We start from the raw sequence: 12311 nt of genomic DNA on the forward strand, positions 1-12311 counted from the left end.
TAACTTCTAACTCCTTTACTTTTTCTCCTTTTACGGTATTACTGTTTATTTGTATTATATCTATAAGTGTTACAAACCTGCAACAGTATATTGTTAAAATTACTTGGTATGTAATTTGTATTTTTAAAAGAAGTCAAGGGAAGACTGAGGAATAAATACATATTTATAGCCTTTTAACACTAAACTTATTTACCACTTTTGTTCTTTTCATTTGTTTCTGTGGGTTCAGTTACCATTATCCATATTTCATTAGTCTAATACAGCCATTTGTGTGCTTTTATTGGCAGATACATTGCTATTCTACATGCTATGGGTCCAACAACATATACATACATATATAACTAATTTTAAGCCAGTTAAAATAGAAAAAAAAGAAACATGAAGTTATATTGTCCTTATAATTAGCTAATTACTTTTACTGGTGCTCCTTATTTTTTTGTGTGGGTTTGAATTACTGTCTGAGGTCACTTGCTTCCAACCTGAAGGATTTTCTCTAGTGTTTTCTGTCTGCCAGTGCTATTGTTTGGATCCACAATGTCACCCCAAGGTCCATATGTTAAAAACTTGGTCTCTAGACTATGGCACTGTTGGAAGATTGTAAAACCTTTAGAAGAATGAGCCTAATAGGAGGTCTTCAAGTCACTGATGTGCCCTCCATGTGATGTGTGCACCAACACCTGCTCCCATTGTAATGGGCTGCCTCACACAAACTTAAAAACAATGAGGACAACAGATCATTGTCTATATAACTCTATAAGTTGATTTTCTCAGGGATTTCTTACTGTGATGCAAAGCTGACTGATACAACTAAGAACAAATTTTTTCGGTCTTTGTCAGGAATTTTTAATTTTACCTTCATTTTGATAGTTTTTCTAGCTATACAGTATTTTAAGTTGATCTTTTTCTTCTTTGAATAGTTTCACATATAATTCCATCCCCTTATAATCCCATAGTCTTTGCTGAGAAGTCTGCTGTTAATCTTACTGGAATTGCCTTCTAACTAATCAGAGTTCTCTTATAAGTGACTAGTGATTTTTCTTTTGATGCTCTCAAGATTTTCTCCTTGAGAAAATAAAGCCTTTCAGCATTGTTATCATGATATCTATTTATGGATGGCACACAGAATAGACCACTGCTTTTGATGACAAACACTTCTCAGATATAAAGAACTAGGTAGATACTCAGGAGGCCAAGATTTGGAGGAGCATTGTTTGAGGCCATCCCTTGGAAAAAGTTCACAGGACCCATATCTCAACAAGAAAAGCATATTGTGCAGAGAAGAGTGGGAAGAAAAAGTGCTTTTTTTCTCTTCTTTTTTTCCAGTTTTGTTCAAAGCTAGTACTCTGCCACTTGAGCCACAGTGCCACTTCTGGATTTTTCTGTTTATGTCGTACTGAGGAATGGAACCCAGAACTTCATATATGCTATGCAAGCACTCTAAGCCACATTCCCAGCCCTAAGTACTTTTTTCTTTCTTTCTTCCTTTCCTTCTTTCTTTCTTTCTTTTCTTTCTTTCTTTCTCTTTCTTTTGTCATTTGTGGGGCTAGAAATCTGTGCGTGGGTGCCATCTTTCAGCTCTTCAGCTCAAGGCTAGCATTCTACCACTTGAGCCACAGCACCACTTCTGAAGTGCTTTATTTTTTTGGGGGGAGGGGTCCAGTTGTGGGGCCTGAACTCTGGGCCTGGGCACTGTCCTTCAGCTCTTCAGCTTGAGCCACAGTGCCACTTTCAGCTTTTTTCTTTTTGCTTATGTGGTGCTGAGGAATCGAACCCAGGGCCTCAGGCATGCAAGGCAAGCGCTCTACCACTGAGCCACCTTCCCAGCCCTGAAGTGCTTTATTTTTTAAGACAAGAAAAATTTCAATGTATTTAAAAGCTAATAGGAGGACAGGAAATGCAGCTCAAGTAGTAGAGTGCTTGCCTAGCAAGGCCTAGATTCCAATCCTCCAAGCCCAAGAAAGATAGTGATGTGATAATAGAGGCAAGGATGTTGAAAATGTTGGGAAAAGAAGAAGCAACAAATGGAGAAGAATGCAGTCATCCATGCCTGCCTCTTTCTCTACAATATGCCGAAAGAGGAGTGGGTACATGTAAGTTTATAAGGGAAGAGAGCCAGAATTTGAAGAAATTCTCATCCCAGCCTTTGTCTTGTCTTATGAATACTTCTAACATGTATATGCTTCATTAAATTTTCCAACCCTCACACCTCATTTAGATGTCCCAGTGATACTGCCTCTGATGACAGACACCTGGAATACCTACATGCCACCACAATAGGATTTCTTTAAATTTAAAATCATCCACTTATTCTTGTTTGCTGCTGGTGGTAAAATAATTAGTTCTTTCTCTTCAGAGACAAATTTGGCATTACTTACTGACATACTTAAAATTATTCATACCATTTTACCAGCATTCCACCTTTAGAAATGCATTCTAAGGAAGTGATCAGAGAGATATATGCCTATATAGAAGGATATCTAGTCTTGTATTATTCATTAATAACAAAAATTGGGAGCCACTAAAATGTTTAAATAGTACCACAATGGTTAAATTCACTTCTAGAATATTCATAGAACAAAATATTTAATTGCCATTAAAATAATGTTTTAAAATAATAGCACCACAGGAAAATCTGCATACCATTTAAGACAATTTGCCATGGCCTGATTTCCATACATAAAGGCGAATTAATGCTCCCAGGTACTAATTAGAGCTCAGGTACATAGCCAGCCTTTTGCTCACCCTGCTGGGTCTTCATTCTGTATGATTTCTCCAGGGGGAGCCTGCTCACTTCGAGTACCTAATGTACCCATTACACTCAGCATCCATTACAAGTCTGTCTACCTGCATCCGCAAACCCCTCATTGCCACCTGTTCCCTGGATCGATCCGTTCGCATCTGGAACTATGAATCAAAGTAAGGACGCAAAGGCTTTGCTGCTGTAGTATGAAGAATTTCAGTTGGTAAATTTGTTTATGTAAATTGATTTAATTAGAGAGTTATACAATTTAATTACTTTGAAGCTTTCAGTTAAAAAATTCATTTTGGTTTTTTAAATCAAGTTAGTCACCTGTTTCTTACTCTTGCATGGGCTAGGAAATTACTCTGGTTTGTTAAGTGCTTACTACACACCAGACATTATGCTAGACACTAGGGACATAAAAGTAATACCTTAATATTTCACCTTTTTTTACATAAGTTCCACTGTCCCTCCGCATCTCCTCTTTGCTCATTTTCCCCAGATGTGGTTTTTACTTCATGGATTTTCCAAGTTCTTTTACTACTACTCCTCTTTTTCCTTCTCCAAACACCCTAGTGATTATATTCTTCTGGCATAACTTAAACTATTTCTTTATTCTTACATACAACTGCTAGGGCTGATGGGGGAGGAGAACAATACTTATGAGTGTTGGAATCTCATCAAAGCAGTATCTTCAAAGTCATTATACAACACTTGACCACTTTCTTTTGTTATTTCTTCCTTTTCTTTTCTCTTTCTTTCTTTCCCTTCTTTCCTTCCTTCTTTCCTTTCTTCCTTCCTTCATCTATTCATTCCTTCCTTTCTTTCTTTCTTCCTATCTTCTTTTTTTTTTTTGGTAGGTCATGGAACCTGGACTCTGGGCCTGGGCACTGTCCCTCAGCTCTTCAGCTCAAGGCTAGCACTCTACCACTCAAGCCACAGAGCCACTTCGGCTTTTTTTTTCTGCTTATGTGGTACTGAGGAATTGAACCCAGGGCCTCATGCATGCAAGGCAAGCACTCTACCACTGACCAACCTTCCCAGCCCCTTCCTATCTTTTTTTCTTCCTTTCCTTCTTTTTTTTCATTGGTAGTGGTGGTGGTTGTGGGGCTTGAACTTGGGCCCTGGGTGCTCTCCCTGAGCTCTTATGCTCAAGGCTATCCCTCTACCACTTTCAGCCACAGCACCACTTCCAGTTTTCTGGTGGTTAATTGGAGTAAAGAATCTCACAAACTTTCCTGTCCAGGCTGGCTTTGAACTACTATCCTTAGATCTCAGCCTCCTGAGTAGCTAGGATTACAGATGTAAGCCACCAATGCCTGGCTTGAACAGTTTCTTTATTAACTGAACATTATCTTCAAGTGCTAAGCAAGAATCCTCAAGTAACCAGAATCTAGAAAAGAGGAACAAATAATTGTAAGAAATGAAGTATGTCAAATGCTGTATTAACAGTATATACCCAATACAGTTGAGGGCTTGAAATAGTTAAGCAATTTTTGACTTACAATTCAATAACTATTTTTTTCATAGTACTCTGGAACTATTTAAGGAATACCAAGAAGAGGCCTATACAATCAGCCTTCACCCTTCTGGGCACTTCATTGTAGTAGGGTTTGCTGACAAACTTCGCCTTATGAATCTACTCATTGATGATATACGATCTTTCAAAGAATACTCTGTGAGAGGATGCAAAGAGGTAAAAACTAATACAGATAAAGGTCCATTCTCTTGGAAATCCAAGGTTGGAATATCAAAAACTAACACAAGCCGGGCGCTGGTGGCTCACGCCTGTAATCCTAGCTACTCAGGAGGCTGAGATCTGAGGATCTCGGTTCAAAGCCAGCCCGGGCAGGAAAGACTGTGAGACTCCTATCTCCAATAAACCACCAGAAAACCGGAAGTGGCGCTGTAGCTCAAGTGGTAGAGCGCTCGCCTTGAGCTGAAGAGCTGAGGGACAGCACCTAGGCCCAGAATTCAAGCCCCATGACCGACAGAAAAAAAAAAAAAAAAGCTAACACAAACTGGGAAGGTGGAGCCAAAGTCTGACTCATAAAATTTCAGTGACTTAAAAAAAAATCAAATACATCTCCTGCTGAACTCATAGAATATTTGGTTTTATCCCTGTTTTCTTATGCCAGCCAAATCTTTCACTGGACCTAAAAATTTGTTAAATCTTACTTGAGAGACAGGTCAACTCTGTCATCATGGTATCTTAACAATTATTGAAGAAGAAAAGGAATCCCTGAGCCAGGCACCAATGGCTCAAGCCTGTAATCCTAGCTACTTGGGAAGCTGAGATCTGAGGATCACAGCTCAAAGCCAACACAGCCCTTTGAGACTCTTATCTTACATTAACCAGCAAAATCCAGGTATGGATATTGAGGTATGGATCAAATGGTAGAGCGCCAGCCTTGAGAAAAAAATCCAAGCAAGAGCCCAAGGCCCTGAGTTCAAGACTCAGTAAGAGCACATGCATGTGCATGCATGCACACGCACACACATACACACAGAGTAAACTCCAAATGACAGTTCCAGCTGGGAAAATGAGAGTAGAAATAGGAAGAGCCAGGAAAACTAAGCCTCAACAGAGGCAATAGACAATCATCCAGGTTCTCCCTCCCCACAAAATAACTTGAATGAACAAGACACTGATTTCTGGAGTCACCTTCCCCCTTCGAAACAGGGTGTCTACCATACAAAGTCTAAGCTGTGTAATGATTACAGAGTAGGGCAGGGCAGGATCTGTAGCATCTTAGCTGTTACAAGCTACAGAATATCAGCCCCACTCCTGTCTTCACATGGAGTTCCAACCTGAATGAACTCTTCCAGAATAGCCACTCTTGACTCCAGTCTCCAGTTAGATTGCTCACTTCTTCTTGCTTGCTCCCATTGTGTTTCCCTGTAGTGTGCCTTTAGCAATGGAGGTCACCTGTTTGCTGCAGTCAGTGGAAATGTCATTCACATTTTTACCACCACGAGCCTAGAGAACATCACAAACCTGAAAGGACACACAGGGAAGGTACGTGAGTGACTAGCATCCAGGGAAATAAAGGGCTTAGATGCAGTCACTGTGCTAACCCATGCAATACAAGTGACCAAAGAAGGAATTCCTGTCTTCATAAGGTTCACTGCCAATGGGAAGAGAAACATAAAACCAATCATTCATTTTGAAAGGAAATGAGGAGGAGGCTGGGATGCTTGCAAAGGCTTGGTCCTAGAAGGCTGAGTAGGAATTAACCAGATCCAGTGGTGAGAGTCATTGTAGATAAGGATTTAAAAACCAACTGCCAAGCACCAGTGGCACACGTCTTTAATCCTAGCTTCTAAGGAGGCTGAGATCGGAGGATCATGGTTCAAAGCAAGACTGGGCAGGAAAGTCTGTGAGACTCTTGTCTCCAATTTACCAATGAAATGCTAGAAATAGAGCTATTGTTCAAGTGGTGGAGTGCTAGCCCAGGGACAATGCCCAGGCCCTGATTCAAGTCTAGGAGTGGCACACACACACACACACCCATGCACGCATACACACACCAAAAAAAAAAAAAAAAGCTAAGAGACTTCAGGAAGTGTCAAAGGAACTGAAGAGTCTGTGGGGTTGCATCACAGCTGTTGGGATAAAGCATGGGATGAGATGGGACTGGGAGGCTTACGGGAGTCCAAGTGCATGGAATCTTGTTCTATGCCTTTAATCTGGTTCTATGCCTTTAACTCCCTTGTTCCTCAAAGGCATCAAGAATGTCTAGGAAAGGAAAAGGTATGACCATATTTAAAAGATTACCTTGGTTGCAGACTGAAGAGTACAGGGAAGGGGTCAAAGATGGAGATGCTAAGGAACTACTTGTATATATCTACACGATTAATGAGAGTATTTTGGATCCTGGTCATGGTAATATAGCAATAATTGGTCACAACCTTTAAACTCATATTCAGTCTCATCTTTATAAAGTGAAAAAGGTGAGAGTGATTGGATTTCAGTATTTACAAGCATCTCAGAAAACAGAATGTTAACAATTCCAAGGAGCCATGTTTTGTGCTTTCAGATAAGTCTCTATCAGGAAGGGACATTCAGCCCTAGTCTAATAGAGCCCCTGAGAGTTCGTGTTGGAGTTCACTTTGGAGCATGTGCATGGTGTATGTGTGTATGTGTGTGTGTGTGTGTGTGTGTGTGCGCGCGCGCGCGCGCGCGCGCACATGTGCACTCTTATCTGGCTATGTCTTTATTCCCTATAGATTCGGTCTGTTGTATGGAATACAGATGACAGCAAGCTGATTTCTGCTGGCACAGATGGTGCTGTGTATGAATGGAATCTGTCTACAGGAAAGAGAGAGACAGAATGCGTGCTCAAGTCCTGCAGCTACAACTCTGTGACCATCTCCCCTGATGGCAAAATTATCTTTGCTGTTGGATCAGACCAGACCCTCAAGGAGATTGCAGATTCTTCGGTGAGTCTCCACCTGTCCCACCTCTGGAGTCTACAGAAGACAGCGTACACAAGAAAGCATAATGTGGGTTACCGAAGTGTCTCAATTGGTAGAGTGCTAGCCAATGAGCAAAAGCAGTAGGTACTGAGCTCAAGACCCAGTCTTGGACTTTAAAAAAAAGGAAAGGAGAGAATGTATATAAAAAAAAGGAAGGCTCCTTCCTCCTGGGAGAGCATCTGGCTACTCTTCCTGTTGGATCCACTCAATTCTGATCACTTCCTGAACTTCCTGCCTGTTGCTCTTCTGGCTGGATCAAATTGTAGAGTCCTTTTCCCTTTCCATTATGCTTGTTGTCTGGCGCTTCCCTTCTGCCCTCCAGGCATGGAGATCAGCTGTACCTCTACGCTGCACCCTTGCCTTTGGTCTGCACTTAGCAGAAGTAAAAATACAGCTAGAGTTATCTGTTGTCACCTAGACATGACAGCAGGTCCTTTTGAAAACTGTAACATCTAAAATTTGAGAAATTCCACATTCTCATTTCATGTAATGAAGAGCAGAGAGAAGAGCTCAGCAAAGACAATTCAGACAAATGTGACTTGTGTCGCTCTCCAAGAGCCCAGCCACAGCTCCTCCCGGGTCTCCTCAGCCCTTGTCATGTCTACCACAGCCACAGAACAGCCTGAGGCGTGGTTAGAACCCACTTAGAACATTGTGATTCTCCTTTACACACAGAGGAAGTCTGGTCCTGATTCTGTGGTAGCTTTTACAGAGCTGGACCAGAATAATGCTACCTTAGGGCAGGGCTATGTTTCAGTCCCTTTGACATGGCTTCTAGCTGACAGATTGCATGGCCCACAACAAAATTCCCTCCAGTAAGCATGCAGGCTGGGGGGAGGGGTGAATGAGTACATTCAGGGGAGAAGGAATGAATGAGTTTCCTGAGCATACGGCTGTTTATATAATGGGCAGAAATCAGTGTTTCCTGAATAAAGTTAAGATCTGAATCCCATTCTCACATTGAGAAGTGTGACAACATAGCTGGAGCCAGACTGCCCCTCAGGTGAATGGGGTGAGCAAGCTACTTTCCATCTCTGTGACTCATGTGTTGCATCATCTTTAAAACACACAGAACTTGGCTCCCTGGTAGGGAGGTTATGATTACTGGTGAGTTACCACGTAGAAATGATTTGAGAGCCATGATTGGCACATAGTAAGCACTAAATAGTCTTCCAGTCACTAGCATTTTTCTTGACTCCTTGCCAGTCAAGCATCAAGAAGTATTTAGCCTTTTATGTGTTAGGCACTACATCAAACACTATAAGAATAGAAGAAAAATCTTAAAAAAAAAAACTTGAACCAAGTGCTTGTGACTCATGCTGTAACCATAGCTACTCAGGAGGCTGAGATCTAAGGGATTTAAGGATCACAGTTTCAAGTCAGCTGAGGCAGAAAAGTCAGTGAGATTCTTTATCTCTAACTAACCACCAAAAATCTGGAAGTAGAGCCTGGAGCTAAGGCTCAAGTGGTAGAGCTCCAACCTTGAATGCAAAAGCCAAGCAAGACTGTGAGATCCTAAGTTCAAACCCCAGTACCAGCACATACACGAGGCGCACACACATGCACACATGCACACACTGACCCCTAAGGATGCTAGTGGAGGAGAGGGAGCAAATGATGCCAAGAATCTAGAGACATAGCGTGGACTCTTACTCTAAACAGAGCTCTATGTGTTCCAGGTCCTTCGAGAAATGTCAGCATTTGACGTCATCTACACAGCTATTATCATCTCACATTCCGGGCGCATGATGTTTGTGGGTACCTCAGTGGGAACCATCCGTGCCATGAAGTATCCTCTGCCTGTGCAGAAAGAATTCAACGAGTATCAGGCACATGCTGGCCCTATCACCAAGGTAAGAGGGGCCCCCTCTCCTCAGTGGCCAGGCCCTGCCTGACATACCTTCTCACCCCTCCACCTCAATCTCCTTCCCAGTGTCTGCTGCCCTTATTCATTCGTCTACTAACCAATTCCTACACATCTGTTGGCCATTAGGATTCTTTATCTCAACTACTTTTAGTTTTGATTCTAGGAAATAAACATACAAATAAGAGGTTATGGTCAAGGTTGTTGCCAACAAGGTCATGCATGACAATGAGGCGTTTGATGGGTACTGTAGGGGTCCCACCTAGGTCACCAGCATGCCACATGGTTAGCCAAGAGATTATCCCCTCCCTTTCTAGATCCCCAAAGGATCTAGAAAGCCACTCCTGGAGAAAGTGAGCACACACTTGTGAATTAATCCTTGTATTTCCTCCTCTATGTTTAATAGTGAAAATGTGAAAAACAACTCAAGTGACATTAGACAGGTGAGTGGATAAGCAAGATATGGTAGATTCATGTAATGGAATAGTATTCAGTCTTAGGAAGGGATTCTGAAATATACTACAACATGAACCCTGAGGATATTGTATTAAATGAAAGAAGCAAATCATAAAAAGGCAAATAAGAGGAGTGATTCCACTTTTATAAGAGCTTAGGAGTCCTCAAAATCATAGTGACAAAGTAGGATGCTGGTTGCCATGGGCTAGAGGAAGGAGGAATGATGGGAATGATTGTGTAATGGATATAGACTTTTGGCTTTACAAGACAAAAAACCATAGAGATGGATGATGATAATGGCTACATATGCCAGATGTAGTTTGTAGCACTGAACTGTGTACCTAAAGTGCTTAAGATGGTCCATTTTACATTATGTGTATTTTGCTACAACAAAAAGTGAATAGAAAGGATTCTGTAGCATGAGAAATGATTGACAAGAAATCATAGCCAAGCCAGATACTTAGAGACTGAGGTGCCTGAGATCTGAGGATCATGGTTCAACGCCAGCCTAGGCATGAAAGTCCATGAGACTCTTATCTCCAATTAACCAGCAAAAAACTGGAAGTGGTGGAGCACCAGCCTTGAGTGAAAAAGCTAAGGGTCAGTGTCCAGGCCCTAAGTTCAGTACTAGCACAAAACAAATTATATCCAATAATAAAGATTACTCACAGTAAATAAAAATGTACCATCTACATTCAAAGAACCTCTGAAACACAGGTATTGGGAAAATATGTGTCTCCTCTCCTCTTCCCTCAGTCTTATTTCAGACTGAGTTATACAAACACCCAAGGTTTCAAATTCAGTTCAAACTCTTTTATTGGCTTGCCCAGAGGCATTCTCCTTATGGAGATAAGATTTTTCATTATAAAATGAAATATTTCTGTGTGCAGCCTGGGCCTTGGGTCTAAAGGAAATTGCTACACTATATTTCCCATGTTCCTTTCAGATCTACTAAGTCTCACGAATAAGATCGTACTTATCATAGAAGCAACACATGCTTGTTTCCAAACTAAAAATCATCTTAGTAGCATCATCATTAATATTTTGATGCATTTCCTCTTTCCCTTTCATATATACTATGTATGTGTTTGAAATAAAATTAATACCATACTACATGCCTACATTTTTGTGACCTGTTCTTTTTTTAAATTAACTCTATTGTGAGAATTTTTCCACATAATTAGATATTCCTCAGAGGCATGAAAGTCCTGTCATATGATGACCATACCTCATTAAGCCTTCTCTTCCAACCAGAATGAATATGCAAATGTTTTTATGCATCTTTGATTATTTCCTGAGATGAAGTTCCTAGACAGAGACAGAAGTCCTGAATGAAAGAGTACTGTTACTACCATTTTTATTTTATTTATTTCTGGTCAGTTGTGGGGCTGAAACTCTGGGCCTGGGCCCTGTCCCTAGGTCTTCAGCTCAAGGTTAGTGCCCTACTACTTGAGCCACAGTGCCACTTCCAGTTTCCTGGTGGTGTATTAGAGATAAGAATATCATGGACTTTCCTGCCCTTGCTGGCTTTGAACTGTGATTCTCAGATCTTAGCCTCCTGAGTAGCTAGGATTATACGCATGAGCCACCAGTGCCTGGCTGTACTACCATTTTTAACAAGTATGATTCATACTACTGATTGCAGAGAGACATTTTCTATAGTTCTTCCTTAACTTGTCATTTTGAGATAATTAAGAGTCACAGGGAATTTTAAAGACAGCATAAACTTCTTGTGTACTTTGCACCCAAGAATTCCATCAGACTCAAGAATTACATAGGAGTCAAGAGAATTACATCAGATTCAAGTACAATATCAACAAGAAAACTGACACTGGTACACTGCTTGTGTGTAAACCTATGACATTTTATCACATGTATAGTTCATTGACCTCTACCACCATCGAGAGACAGAAATATTACCACCAGCATACCCATCATGCTACCCTACTGTGTCATGCCCACTTCCCCCCACCATCCCTAACCCTGGCAACCATCCCCTCAATCTCCATTTCTTTAGTGTTGCCAGTTAAAAGCCACATGGTATTCTCACTGGGAATAATTCTCTTTCACCTCTACTCAAGTTGCTTTGTTTATTAAGTTTATTCTTGTCATGGATGAGTAATATTCCACAGTAGTCTGCTAAACAAATCCCCTAATCCTTGTATTTTTTCCTAGTTTTACTACTACAAATAAAGCTGCTATAAACAATCATGTATAGGTTTTCATTTGTATGAAAATTGGCAATTCTCTGGGGCAAATGCCCAGGAGTGTAATTGCTCAATCATATATGTAAGTGGATGCTCAATTTTCTAAGAAACTAGCAGCTTAAACTTCTATTAAACTTCTCCACCAGCACCACAGAAGAGACCCAGTTTCTCTGCATAATCACCAGTACCTGGTATTATCACTGTTTTGTATTTTAGCTGATCTAATAGCTGTGCAGTGGTTTCTCACCCTGGTCTTTAATTTCCTTAGTGACTAAGATTGTTGGATGTCTTTCTTTTGCATACACACTGGGCCATCTCTATGTCTTCATCAGTGACATGTCTTCATATCTTTTGACTACTCTGGACTGTTAGTGGTTCATTCATTATTGAGTTTGGAGAGTTGGAATCCTGTGGGGCCTTCTGTCTCATTCTTTCAAGAGACCAAGTAACCCCTCCCTGTGGCTCTCAGTCTTATGGGGCTTGCATACACACACCAGAAAATCAGGAGTTTAAAGAAGTGAACTGTCTTTAAGGCTATGAAGTAAAGAAAGCACACTAGGAGTCA

The 12311-nt window shown here is 41.0% G+C and overlaps 1 protein-coding gene across 1 annotated transcript in view; it reads left to right on the plus strand.

Annotated features, from left to right (window-relative positions):
* The window catches only part of Cfap57 (cilia and flagella associated protein 57), a 59256-nt gene that overhangs the window by 15657 nt on the left and 31288 nt on the right, over window positions 1-12311 (plus strand). Inside the window, exons 7-11 of the mRNA XM_042677355.1 lie at window positions 2777-2916; window positions 4271-4436; window positions 5646-5759; window positions 6971-7183; window positions 8899-9072. Coding sequence (XP_042533289.1) covers window positions 2777-2916; window positions 4271-4436; window positions 5646-5759; window positions 6971-7183; window positions 8899-9072 — 807 coding nt within the window. The remainder of the gene's footprint in view (window positions 1-2776; window positions 2917-4270; window positions 4437-5645; window positions 5760-6970; window positions 7184-8898; window positions 9073-12311) is intronic.

Source organism: Dipodomys spectabilis, unplaced genomic scaffold (assembly GCF_019054845.1).
Source record: "Dipodomys spectabilis isolate Male_0828 unplaced genomic scaffold, ASM1905484v1 ptg000002l, whole genome shotgun sequence".
Classification (NCBI taxonomy): Eukaryota; Metazoa; Chordata; class Mammalia; order Rodentia; family Heteromyidae; genus Dipodomys; species Dipodomys spectabilis.